At 42.1% G+C, this 17,172-nt stretch overlaps 1 protein-coding gene across 5 annotated transcripts; it reads left to right on the top strand.

Moving 5' to 3' along the window:
- Positions 1–6,804: 6,804 nt before the first annotated feature.
- Positions 6,805–16,942, top strand: LOC127689381 (zinc finger protein 883-like). 5 transcript variants are annotated; one of them, XM_052189019.1, is made up of 7 exons: positions 6,805–6,926; positions 10,015–10,200; positions 11,500–11,588; positions 12,381–12,507; positions 13,861–13,941; positions 14,456–14,538; positions 14,965–16,942. In XM_052189019.1, the coding sequence occupies exons 2-7, from the start codon at positions 10,176–10,178 to the stop codon at positions 16,816–16,818; spliced, it is 2,259 nt and encodes a 752-aa protein (XP_052044979.1). In that variant the 5' UTR covers positions 6,805–6,926; positions 10,015–10,175; the 3' UTR covers positions 16,819–16,942. The 5 variants fall into 5 exon arrangements, with proteins under 5 accessions (XP_052044979.1, XP_052044981.1, XP_052044980.1 ...); XM_052189021.1 differs by lacking the exons at positions 6,805–6,926; positions 10,015–10,200 and having other exon boundaries at positions 11,505–11,590; XM_052189020.1 differs by lacking the exons at positions 6,805–6,926; positions 10,015–10,200 and having other exon boundaries at positions 11,505–11,620.
- The last annotated feature ends 230 nt before the right edge of the window (positions 16,943–17,172 follow it).

Raw genomic sequence — 17,172 nt, 5'->3', positions numbered from 1 at the left:
TTCATCTTGTTCAGATTTTCCAATTTTGTTTAATATATGCTCTTGTAGTAGGATCTGTTGATTTTTTTTGAATTTCCACAGTTTCTTTTGTAATGTCTCCCTTTTCATTTATCATTTTATTAATTTGGATAGTGCCTTTGTGCCCTGTGGTTAGTCTGGATCGTGCCTCTGTGCCCTGTGGTTAGTTTGGATAGTGCCTCTGTGCCCTGTGGTTAGTTTGGATAGTGCCTCTGTGCCCTGTGGTTAGTCTGGCTCCCTGTGGTCAGTCTGGCTAAGGGTTTATCTATCTTGCTGATTGTCTCAAAGAACCAGCTCCTGGTTTTCTTGAATCATATTTTTCACTTTTTTTATTAGACATATTCTTTGTGTCTAGACAACTTTGGTGAGAGTCAATTTTATTCCATATGAGAATGGTCACTCCAGTTTGTTTCTTGGGAGCATTTGCTTGGAAAATTGTTTTCCAACTTTTGACTCTGAGGTAGTGACTGTCTTTGTCACTGAGATGGGTTTTTTTATGCAGCAAAATGTTGGGTCCTATTTATGTATCCAGTCTGTTAGTTTATGTCTTTTTATTGGGCAACTGAGACCATTGATGTTAAGAGATATTAAGGAAAAGTGATTGTTACTTCCTGTTAATTTAGTTGTTAAGGGTGGAATTCTGTTTGTGTGGCTATCTTCTTTTGGGTTTGTTGAAAGAAGATTACTTTATTGCTTTTTCCAGGGTGTGGTTTCCCTCCTTTTGTTGGTACTTTCCACCCATTATCCTTTTTAAAGCTGGGTTTGTGGAAAGATATTGTGTAAATTTGGTTTTGTCATGGAATGTCTTGTTTTCTCCTTCTATTGCAATTGAGAGTTTTGCTGGGTATAGTAGCCTGGGCTGGCATTTGTGTTCTCATAGGGTCCGTATGAGATCTGCCCAGTATCTTCTATTTTTCATATTTTCCAGTGAGAATTCTGGTGTAATTTTGATAGGTCTGCCTTTATATATTACTTGACCTTTTTTCCTTACTGCTTTTAATATTCTTTCTTTGTTTAGTGCATTTGGTGTTTTGATTATTATATGACAGGAGGACTTTCTGGTCTGGTCCAGTCTCTTTGGAGTTCTGTAGGCTCCCTGTATGTTCATGGGCATCTCTTTCTTTAGGTTAGGGAAGGTTTCTTCTATAATTTTGTTGAAGATATTTACTGGCCCTTTAAGTTGTAAATCTTCGCTCTCTTCTATACCTATAATCCTTAGGTTTGGTCTTCTCATTTTGTCCTGCATTTTCTGGGTGCTTTGGATCAGGAACTTTTTGCATTTTGCATTTTCTTTGACTGTTGAGTCAATGTTTTCTATGGTATCTTCAGCATCTAAGATTCTTCCTTCTATCTCTTGTATTCTGTTGTTGACGTTTGTATCTATGACTCCTGATTTCCAAGGTTTTCTATTTTCAGTGTTGTCTCCCTTTGTGATTTCTTTATTGTTTATACTTTGATTTTTAGATCCTAGATAGTTTTGTTTAGTTCTGTCACTTGATGTTTTGTGTTTTCCTGAAATTGTTTAAGGGATTTTTGTGTTTCCTCTTTGAGGGCTTCTACTTGTTGACCCATGTTCTCCTGTATTTCTTTAAGGGATTTTTGTGTTTCCTCTTTCTAGATGTCTACCTGTTGATCCATGTTCTCCTGTAGTTTTTAAGGGAGTTATTTATGTCCTTCTTGAAGTCCTCTATCAGCATCATGAGATGTGATTTTAAATCCAGCTCTTGCTTTTTTGGTGTGGGTTTGGATGTTACCATGTTGCTTTGTCTTGTGTTTGCCTTTTGCCATCTGGTTATCTCTGAAGTTATCTGGTCTTGCTGTCTCTGACTGTTGCTTATCTGTCCTGCAAATCTATGTATTTGTACTCCTGGGATTCCTGTTCTCTCTGTGCACACAGGTATGTAGGCACTCCTGGGAGACCAGCTCTCCTGTGGTGATATTTGTGTATGTAGCTCTGTGGCCCAGGATTGGCTCTGTGCTCTCAGGCTTCTCCACAGTCCTGGGAGGTTAATTATCTTCCTGCTCCACCTGGATTTGGTGCACTGTGCTCCCAGGACTCTCCGTGCTCCAAAGGCCCTGAGCGCAGCTGGTTCTCAAAAGCCCACAGTGCAGCTTGTTTTCTTGGATGTATCAGGAAATGGTGTCTTCACTGTGGCAGAGCTGGCTAGAGTCTACCCTTGTAGAAAGGATAGGCGGAGGAAGGGGCAGAAGGAATGGAAGAGGAGTGGTATTCAGGAAGGTGGGGGTTTTGATGGTTGCTGTGTAGTGAGTCCTGCTGGACCCCCAGCAGCAGCTCTTGGACTGCAGATGTGGGAGGGGTTTCTTACCAAATGCCCTGAGTGCTGCTGGTTTTCTAGGATGTATCAGGAAATGGTGTCTTCACTGTGCCAGGTAGTGGATGGTGGTGGTGGTAGGGAAATCAGGCTCCCTATATAAGGCCAGGCAGAGAAGAATAAGCCCTGCTGGGAGGAGGAGTCCTCAGAGAGCTGTCTGGTCATGGTAGCCTATGACTTTAATAGCAGAGTTTCCCAATGGCTCCCCATGGAATCAGAGACCTACAACCAGATTATGCTCTTACAGTAAAGATAAAGCTTGCTCCAAGGACTTTGACACCCCACACAGCGGGAAGTAGTCTAATGATAACACTTTTCTTTCCCCAGACTCCTAGATATCAATAGTAAACAAAAAAGCGGAGAAACGTAGGGTTACCTTCCCACACCACCCTGCCTCTGGTCTGTCCCCGAGCCCAGGCCTTGCAAATCCCCGTCTCTATGACTCAGGGTTAACCAACCATGTAGTACTTTTCCACTAGCTCAGTGCACATGCTCCAAAGATCCTACGAAAGCTGTCCCCTTAGCCCAGCCAGAGGCAGCCACCATTCTGGATTTCTCCTCAATAAATCTCTTGTGTGAGACTTGTTGCTTTTGGGTTTCACATCTGGGAGAATCAGCTGAGGTGCATGTTTAACATGCCAATGTGGACTTGGCCTCCAGGTTCTCCCAGCATCTCTCAATCCCTGTTACAGGCATGGCTGGAGTACCCTGCTCTCTATGCTAAACTTTCCAAAACAAGGTGCTGGTCTTCCTCTCCCTCAGTGGCTACTCATTATACAATCCAGACATTTGGTTATGTCTCTTCTGTCTCTGTATGCAAGCTTTCCCTCTCTCCTACCCTTCCCCTTTGTCTTCTTTGACGCCCACCCCCATGTGGTTGATGAGCTTGCCTGAGAGCTACCATATGGCTTGAATTGGCTCATTTTGTCAGTGGAAAATGCCTATCAGTTTTTTTTTTTTTTCTGGTATTCATTCCATGGCTTCTGATTGCCAAGATACCTTTGTTCAAGAAAACACTTTCACACATGCTTATTTACTTGAGAAAGGGCAATCGGCTAGTGATTACATAACTAAAAAAAAGATTCCCTCTCCTCCAGCAACATTTTTTATTGGTTACTTTATTTACATTCCAAATGTTATCCCCCTTCCTGGTTTCCCTTCTAGAAACTCCTTACCCATCCCCCATGCTTCTATGAGGGTGCTGCCCCCCTCACTGTCCTAGCATTCCCCTATGCTGCTGCATTGAGCCTTTGCAGGACCAAGGTCCTCCCCTTCCACTGATGCCAGATAAGGCCATCCTCTGCTATACATGCAGCTGGAGCCATGGGTTCCTCTGTGTCTGTTCTTTGGTTGGTAATTTCGTCTCTGGGAGACTGGAGGTCTGGTTGGTTGATATTGCTGTTCTTCCTGTGGGGCTGCAAACCCCTTCAGTTCCTTCAGTCCTTCCCCTAACTCCTCCATTGGGGACCTCATGCTCAGTCCAATGGTGGCTGCAAGTAGCCACATCTGTATTGGTGAGGCTCTGGCTGAGCCTCTCAGGAGACAGCTACATTAGGCTCCTGTCAGCAAGCACTTCTTGGCATCAGCAAGAGTGTCTGGGTTTGGTGGCTGCATTCCCAGGTGGAGCAGTCTCTGGATGGTCTTTCCTTCAGTTGCTGCTCCACTCTTTATCCCTGTATTTCCTTTAGACAATTCTGGGTTAAAATTTTTTGAGATGGGTGGGTGGCCTCCTCCCTCACCAGGAGCCTTGCCTAACCTCTGGATATGATCTCTACAGGTTCTCTCTCCCCTTTGTTGGGTATTTCTGCTAATGTCATCATCCTCTTTGAGTCCTGGGAACCTTCTTGCTTTCCTGGCATCTGGGACTTTCTGGTGGCTACCCCCAGTGTCCCAACCCCCACTGAACCTCTGTTCAATTTTCTGATTCTCTGTACATCTCCTGTCTTCTCCCACACCTGATCCTGCCCCCTTTACCCCTTCCTCTCCCTCCTCCCAAGTCCCTCCCAGTCTCTACCTCCCATGATTATTTTGTTCCATCTTCTAATGGGACTGAAGTATCCACCCTTTGGTTTTCCTTCTTGAGCTTCATATGGTCTGTGAGTTGTATCGTGGGTATTCCCAGCTTTTTCCCCAATATCCACTTATCAGTGAGTGCATACCATGTGTGTTCCTTTGTAATATCCACTTATCAGTGAGTGCATACCATGTGTGTTCTTTTGTGACCTACAGCAATGTTTAACAAGCTATACTTTATAGCTCCTCAGGGAGAGGTGTGGGTTTCATGAACCCTTGTGTGCAGTCCTATTCCTGAAGAGACATGAAGAAACATCTATTCATACCAGATAGGGAAGTGATGACATACCAAAGTGTAGATACCACCAAAGCACACTTTGGTGAACAAAGGAGTCTTATTGGGGTAATTTACAAGAATATGGGTGAAGTACAAGTTACAGAAGCAGAAATAACTCCAAGATAGCTATCCCACCAATCCCCACCCCAGCATGTATGACAGCTCACAAAAGCTGGGAACCTGGGGCACACTGCACAGCCTGCAGGCTGCGTAACAGGCCAAAGAGTGTCCTTTCTAGGTAGGGTATCATAAATCTCTTCTAGGCAGCGTGGCTAATCCCTGCTTCTTCCAGGCTGCTCATCTGCCTCTTCTAGGCAGCCCAGCTTGAGCGTATCTTTCAGTAGTCCTTCCTGCTAGTACACACTTGGTGGAGAAGGGACCTAGTGATTCTGGTCAGTTTTAGAAACTTCCTGATAACACTGAGTTGTTTACTTCTTGAGCTTAAGGAACTTCCTTGTAGGACAGAATATTTCATCTCCCAGTGAACAACCCGTGACTTAAAGAAATTCTCCTATAGGACATCCTGTGTCTTACCAACTGATGACAGACATCCTGTGTAGGCACATGCAGCTGAGGTGCCCAGCCATCGCTCCTAGGAGCTCATTAATGTTTTGATCATGTCTAGAACATAGTGTTCACCACACTCCTTTCGATCCTCCAGTTTATATTATTTTAACCCTCTCTTCTTGATGTTTCCTGGGTCTTGGAAAGAAGGATACTGATGTACTATTTAAGGCTGAGAACTGCAGAGTTGCTTATTCTCAGCACCTTGACCTTGAGTGTCTGCATTACCCACTGGGGGTGGGGAGTGAAGGCCAAGGCTGAGAGGAGCATAAATATATGTGTATAAGCATTTAGAAGGAAAAATTAACAACGGCACCATTTAGCAAAGCCACAGTAGGAGGACACTCCCCTCCCCCAGAGCCTATAGCTTACTTTTTCTGAGTCTCTTAGCAGGAAAGACAAGATAGGCCTACTTTTTCAGGCTTGTCCTAGCAGAGTGTAGTGACAGGAGAGACAGAAAGAAGCTACAGTAATATTAAATATATAAAACCCAGCTGGCAGTAAAAGACTTCCTCACGGGGCTTTATATAACATGTATAACATATATAAAGCATGCTCAAAAGAAGTCCTCACATACTTAGGCGAGGTAGCTACTATAGAAATGTCAAGTCTTAAGGGACACTTTTCTTTTTTCTAGGTTCTTTGCTTTCCAGACCACTCCCATTCTCAAGAATGCTCCTCATCCCCTTTAATTTGTTCTTTCCTTCCTTCCTTTCTCTTGCGTGTGACCCTATATTCCTAATTTGATATAGACCCGACTGGACTCAACTCAGACTGCTTCTGACTCCAGCAAACTCTGGCGTGGGTCACTATGCCTGGCTCCAATTTGCGGTACGTTATTATTTTGTATGATGTGGTTGAGAGTTCGGGTGCACGTGTGACATCAGAGGACAACTTGTGGAGCCTTGGCTCGCCGGGTCCTGACTGAGGTTATCATCAGGCTTGGAGGCTTTACCTTCTGAGCCATCTCATCCTCCCTACTTTTCCTGTTCGTAATAAACTTTCTTTACATCTAACGACGTGTTTCTCGTCTAATTCCGTGACTAGAGACACAAGGACCTGGAGACTTAAGTGGGTGCATTACGACTCATAAACCTAACAAGAGCTACACTGGGTGACATGCGCGCTCCGACAGGTCTATCCGGTGTCTACACAGCCCGGGCAACTCCTGTCGTTGGTCTGGTTGTCGCCTTACACAAGGCTCGTGGCCAGGCCAGCCGACTTGGGGTAAAGGCGCTCTTGGGGCCGGAAACTCAGGGTAAATCGCAGCGCCGAAGCCGGAGGACACTTAGGTGGAAGAAAACAGAAGAGACACCAGCAGCCCTCCGCGGGCTCTCGCTCCAGCTCTGGGCTGTGAAGTTCTTTTTCCATCTCCGTGGTCGTCCACCTGTCCGAGACGCTGGCGATACTAATTAAATTCTTTCCCTGACCTGAGCAGGAGTCGGAACGGTTCCCGCAGCCCCGGGCCGGAAGCGGAAGTGCTGTCGGCGGTGTTCCCTTCCGACTCTTCCGGCGCGGGCTCTAGGCTGTGGAGTTCCTTTGTTCCTCAGAGGCGGTGCCCGGCAGGCGAATCGGGAGAGGCGGGTTCGGCCCCTGGCGGCTGCACTTCCTCGCCGCGCGGTTGGTTCTCTGTCTTTATTTTCAGGGATTGGCGCGTTCAGGTGAGTGCGAGGTGGAAGCTGCTGAGAGGGCGTTGCCACCTTTACCGGCGCAGGAGCCTTCAGAAATGCGTCCCTGAGTTGTTTCCAACACGTAGTTACATTTGGGTAGAAAGCCATCTTTTCAGTTGTCGGTGTGCACAAAAACGCGAGTGTACTGGGGAAAAAAAAATCCTCAAACCAGTTTTCACTCATTGTAGCTGAACTTCTTAGACCCTGCACACAGGGGTTCAAAACCAGGGCCTGTAGGAGGAATGGGTGGAGACTATTGAAGTATTTGGGTTGATTGATTTCTGCAGAAAAATGTTTGGGTGAGTTGTGTTGATGGAAAAAAAAAATAGCTCAGCCATTAAGGAAATAAAAGTTGATCCTGAACCAAATAATGACAACGACCAGAGAATGTGTGTTTCCCCAAATAACGTATTCAGCCAGTAGATATTCGTAGGTAGCTTGTAGCAATTGGAGAAGCTTAATATTTAACAGAGGAAATAAGTATGTGACTGCAAATTGATGAAGACTCAATGTTGAGGGCAATAATTTTTTTTCTGTCTTTGTATGCGAATAGGTTAAATAAAGAAAAGAATGGTGATTTAATCCAAAATACTAGATGCTGGAGTTAGCGATGCTGAAGGGAATGGGAGATAGCCACCTCTCCCTCCTCCTAAAGTATTAGCGTGTGTTAGGACTGCCTTTTTCAGTGTATCACCCGAGTCTCTTTGGAGATCCATGTGATTGTTTGGTTAGGATTGACGGAGGCAATATGATAATAAAAGAGAGAAGAGGCAGACCTCAACAGAAGGAGATTGTTCTTTACTGCTGAGGTGCAGGGGGCTTGGGGCTTTAGAGGGCAGGAAAAGAACTATCTGTATGTTTGTTTCTTGTAGTCTCAGGACGGAGACATACCAGTCGTTGTTTTATCATATGTTGAGTGTTTTTGTAAGGTTTGCCCTGGCTCCTGACTGAAGGTCTTCTCATCACTATTGGCTTTCTAGTCAGACGGGCATTCTTATCAGTATGCTGTCAGGGTTTCTCAGCCTCTCTGATACCCTTTGCCTTAGGTTATTAACCAGCCAGTGTAAAGTTACACTCGTGTTCCTGAAGTTGGGTCTCACTGAGCTCTTGTTTGCAGTGATAGTGCTTGATGACACTTCTGTTAGGTAGCCTGGAAAATGTGTATTATTTCTCTTTGGAGGTGGAAGCCAGCTCCTGTCGAGAAGCTATTGAAATAGACACAGGACATGTTGGAACACTACAGAATTTATTGGAGTTCAGTAATTACCAGATGTTGAGTGTATGGAATCAGTAATTTTATGAGTATTGCCTCTAGGGGGCTAGGTGGTGGTACCAGAAAATTAAGTTTGTAGTAAGACATTAATAAATGCCCTTTAATATTTGGATTTCAGCAGCAAAGTTGGCCACAGATGGAGAAACAATAGAGATAGACAGTCACCCTCCTAGAATTGTTTTTAATATAAAATTTAACCCTGGGGTCCTTATTTTTGTATATTGTCTCTGTTAGTTGTTTTAACTAGGGATCTGTGTGACCATTTCATCAAGCCAAGAAGTAGGAATGTCTTTGATTTTATTTTACTGTCTCCTATGTTAGAAGAAGATTTAAGGCCAAAATGGAATGTTTTTCTACAATAACATTGTAGACAACATTGTGACTGTGGGAAATCTAAACAAGGATAAAGTTCAAGTAAAGCCTGGGTATTGTTTTCTTCTGTATTTATTCATTTACTTGAGAAGTTAGGGACAAGTTCCAATTTAGTAGGATCCCCCAGGCATAGCTTTAATCTGAAAACAAGATCAACTGAACTCATGCATTTTCACTGGTATGTTTTTAGCAAGAGATAAAGTTTAAATACATCCCTGTCCCCTTAATCTGAATCAAGTGGAGATGTATAAGACCTGGCATATAAAAGTACCATTGAGGATTCAAATGAAGAGCTGGAAATTGAGAACACTGTAGTTCTCAGTTTGTGTATATTTCAGCCCCTTTCAGGTTGATGGTGTCTGTGTAGAGTGAGGGCCTGTGTAGGTGATTTAAGAAGTTGTCTTGTTAGTTAAATACCAAGAAGAAAGGAAAAGCATAGTTGGTACCTAGAGATACAAGCCATTGTTATTTATTTATAATATTTACTAACTGATTTTATTTACTATTTTCTTGATATATAGGAATTGCCTATTTTTTGTGTATGATGCAATATTTTAGGAGCATTTGTACAGTGTGTAATGACTGATGAGGCTAGTTGGCTTGGCTTGGCTGCGGCCTCAAACATGGTTCTTTGTGATGGGATCTTTTTTGTCTTTGTTTTTAAGGATTTTATTTTATTTATTTATTTTTTTGCATTTGAGCGTTTTGCCTGCATGTATATATGTATGCTTCATTCTTTGCCTTATGGGTCTCAGAGATTGTACCCAGGCTGCCATGCCAACCAGTAAGCACTTTACCTACGGAGTCATCTTCCTGGAACTGAATCTAGATGCATTTGTTTCTTTTTAATTTGTTTATTTATTTTATGTGTATCAGTTTTTATTTATTTATTTATTATTTATTTATTTATTTGCCTACATGTGTGTGTGTGCCTGGTACCTGTGGAGTTTACAGAGGTTAACCAGAGGTGTGGATGGTTTTGAGCCACCATGTGGGTGCTGGGAACTGAACCCAGGTCCTTTGCAGGATTAATAAGCACTCTAACCACTGAACCACCTCCCCAGATCCCCTGAATCTAGGCTTTTAAGTATAAATGTTGCTAATGATAGGGGCCTTTGAAGCCTTAGAATAATTAATTTTTAAGTTTGTTTTTATTTTTATTCATTTCTATGATTGTGTGTGTCTGTGTGAGTCTATTCCATGAGTATGAAAATACCACAGAGGCAGAAGAGGGTATCTGATTGCTTGGAGCTGGAGTTATAGGAGGTGGAGTCTTAGCCCAGCATGGGGTTGAAAACTTAACCCAAATCCTCTGGAAGAGCAGCAGGTACTCTTAACTAGTGAGGCATTTCTGCAGCTCATGCGTTATCATTTTCAGTGGCTTTTACCGGTCAGAAAGAGAAAGAACTAATTACAATGCTTGTTGATTAATAGATAATATTTGATGATGAATGATCCATGTCTTCAAGAATGCAAGTGACACTGTAGAGAGAGGAAAGATCACCGGTAGCCACTTATGTGTATAAATTGTCCAGACGTGTCCTTCAAATTCCGGAAGGGAGTGGTCCAGTGTATTTCACCACCACCTTTACAGGATGGAAGCCATCAGTTTGTCCTGTGGTAAGTCTTGCTCATGCGTTGTGTATTCCTTGTACAGACAGAGTAAGTGTTGGTGCTCTTGGCTTGAACAGTCTTGCTTCCAGTTCAGGGGTGCTTCTGTCGTGTGGATATGAAATCACCCCAATGACTTACTGGAACCCTTGGTTCCCAGCCTATTATGCTGTGTGAAAAGGATGTGGAACTTTCAGGAGGTGGAGCTTTGCTGGAGGAAGTGGTTCAGTAGTAGGTGGGCCTTGAGGTTCTATAGGCCAGTCTTACTTCCTGGTCCACCCTGTTTCCTGACTGCTGATGCACTCAACCAGCCCCCCACTCCTGCTGCCATGCCTTCCCCTATAGAGAGGATTGAAGATCACCACTGGCCACTTAGGTGTATAAACTGCCTAGATGTGTCCTCCAAATTCTGGAAGAGAAGGGGTTCCAGTACATTTTAAGGATTATATCCCCTTGAACTATAAGCCATAATAGGCTCTCTCTTAAGTTGTTTCTTTTTTATCTTTTAAAAGATTAATTTATTTTATTATTTTCTATATGTGTTTTGCCTGCATGTATGCCTATGGACCACATGTGTGCTTGGTGCCTGTGGAGATCATAAAAGGGCTTTAGATCTGGAGCTGGAGTTCTTGATGGTAGTAAACTACTATGTAGATGCTAGGAACCAAACACAGGTCATCTACAAGAGCAACAAGTGCTCTTAACAACTGAGCCATCTCTCCAGCCCCCAGAGTTTCTCCTTGTTGAGTATTTTTAGATGCTGAAGTTGGCAGGAGTTACTGAAGTTGTCTGTGTTATAAGCCAGCTTGCTGATATGTATACTTTGGTCATGGGTGCTTCATGATTTCATTCTTGAGTTATTCTACATGGGCAGGTAATAGACCATGTTTCTAGGCTTACTGTTCGTTACCTGTAAATGGCACTGATATTCTTGTCCTCATGGGCAGTGTGGCTCACCATTCCTTTTTCTGAATTTGATTGTTCTTGCACTATGTGGTAGTTCTGTATACATGTGAAATGGGGGGGGGGGAAGACAGGGAGCGAGGGGGAGCAAGAGAAAGAAAGAGAGGCACACACACACGCGCGCGCGCACACACACACACACACACACACACACACACACACAGAGAGAGAGAGAGAGAGAGAGAGAGAGAGAGAGAGAGAGAGAGAGAGCAGAAGCACACTAGATTTCCGGTGTTGGACTATATGGGAATTTTGACCTAGGATAGAATGACATCCATGTATGTAAATCTGCGAATTATGGATAACTCCAGTTTCTTCTTCTTTTCTTTTTCTTTCTCCTACTAGGTTCATTTTCTAGGAACCCAAGCTACTTTCATAAAGAAAAGACAGAGATGGAAAAGAGGGTGTCTGACTGCTGGACAAGCAGTTACCAGGTGTGACTAAAGTATACCCTGCCATAATACAAGTAAGGCTGACACATTTCCATGGAGGCAGATGGTTTTCTCCAGAGCTTCTGGAAGGAAATAAAGCCTCATTCAAGGACTGAGTGATTAGTTGTAGTTCTTCATGACTATCTATAAGCCAGAATAAGTCCTTTCTCCCTGAAGTTGCTTCTTCTCATATATTTTATTATATCAATGAGAAAATTAAAGTTGTATATTGGTTTACAATTATTGTGAACATCATTTCAACATTTCAGTAATTTGTAATAGATCTTCACCCTCAGAACATTCAGTGTATATTTCTGATTTTACTGTGTTCTGACAGTTGATAAAGGGGATAAATGTTCTCCTTTCTGAAGGACGTTCTTCACCTCTCACCATTTATCAAGTGTGTGCAGTGTGTTTAGTGTACGTAACTAGAAGGAAATAAACAAGAAAGCCCGTGTGGTCGGGTGTGGGTGGAACAGAGAGATGTATCAAGAAAGAAGTCCAGGCATGATGATGCATGCCTTTAATCCCAGCACTGAGTAGGAAAGGGTGGGGGGAAGAGAGAGACTTTAGTGTCAGCCAGCCTGGCCAACCCTGTCTTTAAAAATAAGGTATGAAAGTGAAAATTAATACTAGAGAGACAGATATAAAGAATACCCATGGCTAGCCACTGAACTCTGTCGTAGGCTGCTGGAGAAATCCCAACTCCGTGTAAGTATTGAGTTCCTATCCTCAGTCTCCTGTGTCTTGGAGATAGATGTTAGTTGGCTCAAATCCAAGTGTGTGTGATTGTAGGAGTCAGTGACCTTTGAGGATGTGGCTGTAGACTTCACCCAGGAGGAATGGATTTTATTGGACACAAAACAAAGGAACCTTTATAGAGAGGTGATGCTGGAGAACTACCAGAACCTGGCTACATTAGGTGAGGTTCCCCTCATTCCCTGTAGATGCTTATAAAAACCAAAAATATGTATAGTTTTCTAATTACATTTTATTATTTTATGCTGTGTGTGTGTGTGTGTGTGTTTGTTTATATTATAGTTCACAAATGGAATTCAGGAGACAACTTTGGGGAGTCATCTCTCATTCTACTATGTGAGCTCTAGGGATGAAACATAGGTTGTCAGGCTTGGCAGCAAGCACCCTTACCTGCTGAGCCATTACACCTATGAATTTTCTGTGTTTTAGAATTGGTGATGGCAGCTCTAAGGACAGTTGGAAATAACAGAGGTTTGGGCATAGTGGTGGATGCCTTTAATCCCAGTACTAGGGAGGCAGAGGCAGGAAGATCTCTGTGTATTTGAATACATATAGACTCTCAAAAAACAAAACAAAAACTGGAGAGGAGAGAAGAGGAGAGAAAAGAGGAGAGGAGGGGTAGAAAGGGGAGGAGAAGGGAGGGGAGGAAAAGAAGAGGAAGGGAGGGGAGGGGAGGGGAGGGGAGAGGAGAGGAGGGGGTGGAGGGAAAGAGAAAGAGAGAGGCCTCATATTCTGTCCTATTATGTTTCATCTGCCCTGTTGTGTCTTAAGACACAGCCCTAAAATCACCAGTATTGCGATTGTGTCCATTTAAAGGAAATTATCAGACTATCTTTGAAAAACTGAATCAGAAATATTATTTGGTGTCCTGATCATATCTGTTTTAATGTTGCTTCCATATGATTTGGATGTACTGCATTATTTAACTACTAGTATCATTTTTTTTTTCTCCATGATAACAAAGATTTTGTGGATGTGGTAATACATACCTTTCATCTTAGTACTCCAGGAAGTACAGACAGGCATATCTGAGTTCAAGGCCAGCCTTGTCTACAGAGTTTTAGGCCAGCTAAGGCCATACAGTGGAAATTTGTCTCACTTCTACTTTCTTTTATATTTGATTTTATTTGACTAGTACTTAAAAATATTTTGTTTACATTTATTTTTTGTTTGTCATAGTGTATATCTAAAGTCAGTAGACAATTTGTGGGAGTCAGTTCTTTCCTTCCACCATGTCCCAGGCAAGTAAACAGGTGGTCAGGCTTAGTGGAAAGCATTTTACCTGGTGAGCCAACTGGCCCAACATTAGTGTTTTGTCTTGTCTTTGTAACTATCACATTAGACTTTAAAGGATTTGAAGTCAGTGCCTACCAACACATAAAGGGGCTGTTTATATATTGGGGTCTTTAGCAGTATTTCATTTGATTGTCATGGTAACTGAAGTTTCTAAGTCATGGAAAGGTAGACCCTTTCTTGCTTGTTCTGTTTTCACTAATGCATCTTTCCTCATGGGTAGGATGTCAGCTTATCAAATCCAGGTCCAGCTTTTGCTTGGAGGCTGAAGAGTTGAAAGTAGTCAAGAGAAGAGTTCACCAAGGTAAATGCTTGGGAGTTCTATTTGGAATACTGTAGGACCCCCATCCTCACTTCTGTGGCTGGCACAAAGGCAGAATAAGCAAGTGCTCTACCACTAAGAGATATTACCAAGAAGAGAAAACTTGAGTCAGAAGGCTGAGACCATAGGATGTGAACGTTTTATGAGATCTTCATACCTCGAAACTATTACTTTTCATCTACTGGATCCAACACCTCTTTTAAAAATAAGGTTATTTATTTATTTATTTATTTATTTATTTATTTATTTATTTATTTATTTGACTAGTAAGTGTTCTTAACCTCTGAGCCATCTCTCCAACCCTCAGGGACTCTTTATTCTGACATGGACTTGTATTCCCAGTCTGTAAAATCTTAGACATAGCCAAGTTGTTAACATTTAACAGCTTTATTTTTAACTTGTTTAATATGAAAGCAAATTAAAATGAGATATATTATTAATGTTTCTATTTCACTGTGGAAGCACTTACATGTTTTTTGTTGTTATTTAACTTCAGAATTGGCTATGCAACTTAACACCAGAGGCACAGTGTTTCATCAGGATATTTTTCAGTTAAAAATGTCAAATGAGATACAACTGGTAAGAGTCACAACAGATATTTCATATTTTTCATTGAAATAGACTGGATATTTCATATAAATTTCATCAAAATGCTTAAAGAGAAAGAGGTATTAAAGAAATAGCCTGCATCCACAGGAGTAGTGTCTAGAAAGATATCCTAATCATAGTTTGAAGCTTGAGTTCCCATTATCACATATTCCTACCTGTAGCAATAGACATTGGGCTTTTAAAACAATTTCTTGGAAGCACAGAAAGCCTTTCAGAATTAGAACAGATGGCATAAGATTCTTGCAATAGGATTTTTTTCCATTCACATTGAGTGAAATGCATGTAATTAAAATGGGAAAAAAACATCCTCCTCATCAGGTTCTTGTCTTTAGGTAAGTGAAGTATACTAATACATTTGAAAAAATTTTAATATCTTTTTATTGTTTTAATCAACAGTCAAATAGCCACAATGGAAAGGAGCTCTGTGACTTTAAGCCACCCAGAGAAATAGGCACAGAACCTTCATGCAGTGTGACACACATAGGTATTGAAAACACAGGGAACATTTATGATTGTGTTCAGTATGGACAAGCCTTTCCTATTCGGCCTAAGGAGACCTCCTCTGTAGATAATGGTCCTGAATTATGCCAGTATGGAAAAGACTTCAGTATGATTGCAAGAACAGCTTACCCGACAACATGTGTACAAAAATTCATTGAATCCAATGAATTTCAGCAAGTCTTTGATAATCAGTCATCTCTTCAGAGGCCTGGGAGAAGTCACAGTGAAGACAAACTCTTTAAATGGGTACAGTGTGGTGACACTTTTAGCCCAGCCATGAGTCATGCTGAGAGTTCTCAAACATACACTGGGAAAAAATCCTATGAATGTAAGGAATGTGGGAAAAGTTTTAAATATTCTGCCAACCTTAATATTCATATGCGTACTCACACTGGGGAGAAACCTTATCAATGTAAGGAATGTGGGAAAGCCTTTTCTAGGTGTTATCCACTAACTCAGCACTTAAAAACTCACACTGAAGAGAAGCCCTTTGAATGTAAGGTTTGTGGAAAATGCTTTAGAAATTCCTCATGTCTTAATGATCACTTCCGGGTTCACACTGGAATAAAACCCTATAAATGTAAGGACTGTGGCAAAGCCTTCACAGGGCGTTCTGGCCTTAGTAAACATTTACCAACACACACTGGAGAGAAGCCTTATGAATGTAAGGAGTGTGGGAAGGCCTTCACTTCAACCTCAGGCCTTATTAAACATATGAAAAGTCACATGGGAGAGAGACCCTTTGAGTGTGATCACTGTGGGAAAACCTTTGCTTCTTCCTCAACCCTTATTACACATTTGAGAACACACACTGGAGAGAAACCCTTTGAGTGTAAAGTATGTGGGAAAGCATTCACATGTTCTTCTTATCTTCGAATTCACATGCGGACTCACACTGGAGAGAAGCCCTATGCATGCAAGGAGTGTGGCAGAGCCTTCTCTGAGCGCACAAGCCTGACTAAACATTTACGAACACACACTGGAGAAAGTCCCTTTGAGTGCAATGTGTGTGGAAAAGCGTTCGCATGTTCTTCCTACCTTCATAATCACATACGAACTCACACTGGAGAGAAACCTTATGTCTGTAAGGAATGTGGAAAAGCCTTCACTGTTTCTTCACATCTAAGTAAACACGTAAGAATTCACACAGGAGAGAAACCCCATAAGTGTGAGGAGTGTGGGAAAGCGTTCACTGTGCGCTCTGGCCTTACAAAACATATCCGAACTCACACTGGGGAGAAGCCCTACAGTTGTAAAGAATGTGGGAAAGCGTTCACTACATCCTCAGGCCTCCTTGAACATATAAGAAGTCACACAGGAGAGAAGCCATATGAATGTGACCAGTGTGGAAAGGCCTTTGCTTCTTCCTCCTATCTTATTGCACATTTGAGAATTCACACTGGAGAGAAGCCCTTTGAGTGTAACAGGTGTGGGAAAGCATTCACATGTTCCTCCTACCTTCATATTCACATGCGAACTCACACTGGAGAGAAGCCCTATGACTGTAAGGAGTGTGGGAAGGCCTTTGCTGTTTACTCTCATCTAAGTAAACATGTAAGAATTCACAGTGGAGAGAAAGCCTACACTTGTAAAAGTGATGGGATAGCCTTCAGTCCTCATCTTACAGAACACATGAAAAATCTTGAGATAAATTCTTTTGTTGGAGAGAATGAAGAGACTGCTTTAGGAAGTTCTATTGCTTTAGCAGTGCATCCAAACTCACAGTGTCAAGAAAGCTTATCAGTATAAGCCATTAGTAAAATGATTGTTTATATCCTAGTTAACTTCAAAGACAAAAGAAATCATGTTGCAAAGATGCCTCATGAACATAAAGAACGGGGGAAGTGATCAGAACGCTCAAAACCCAGCTCACACAAACTCACTTTGAAGCTTCACAGTCAGAAACATGGAAAGCCTTCACTGTTTCTACGGCTTTTTATAAGGACGTGAGAGAAAGTCTGTTGAAAGACAATGTGGAAAATTGTATTTCTGCTCAGTTCTTTGATGATTACCCACAGTACAACAGTGGAGGACTTTGTGAAAGTAAGAAATGTTGGAAAGTAATTATTTACATTAGTCATTAACATTCAGTAAAGTGATTCA

This window comes from Apodemus sylvaticus, chromosome 7, assembly GCF_947179515.1.
Source record: "Apodemus sylvaticus chromosome 7, mApoSyl1.1, whole genome shotgun sequence".
Lineage (NCBI taxonomy): Eukaryota > Metazoa > Chordata > Mammalia > Rodentia > Muridae > Apodemus > Apodemus sylvaticus.
Note: the sequence above shows the minus strand (reverse complement) of the source record. Positions and strands in the feature narration are given on the sequence as shown.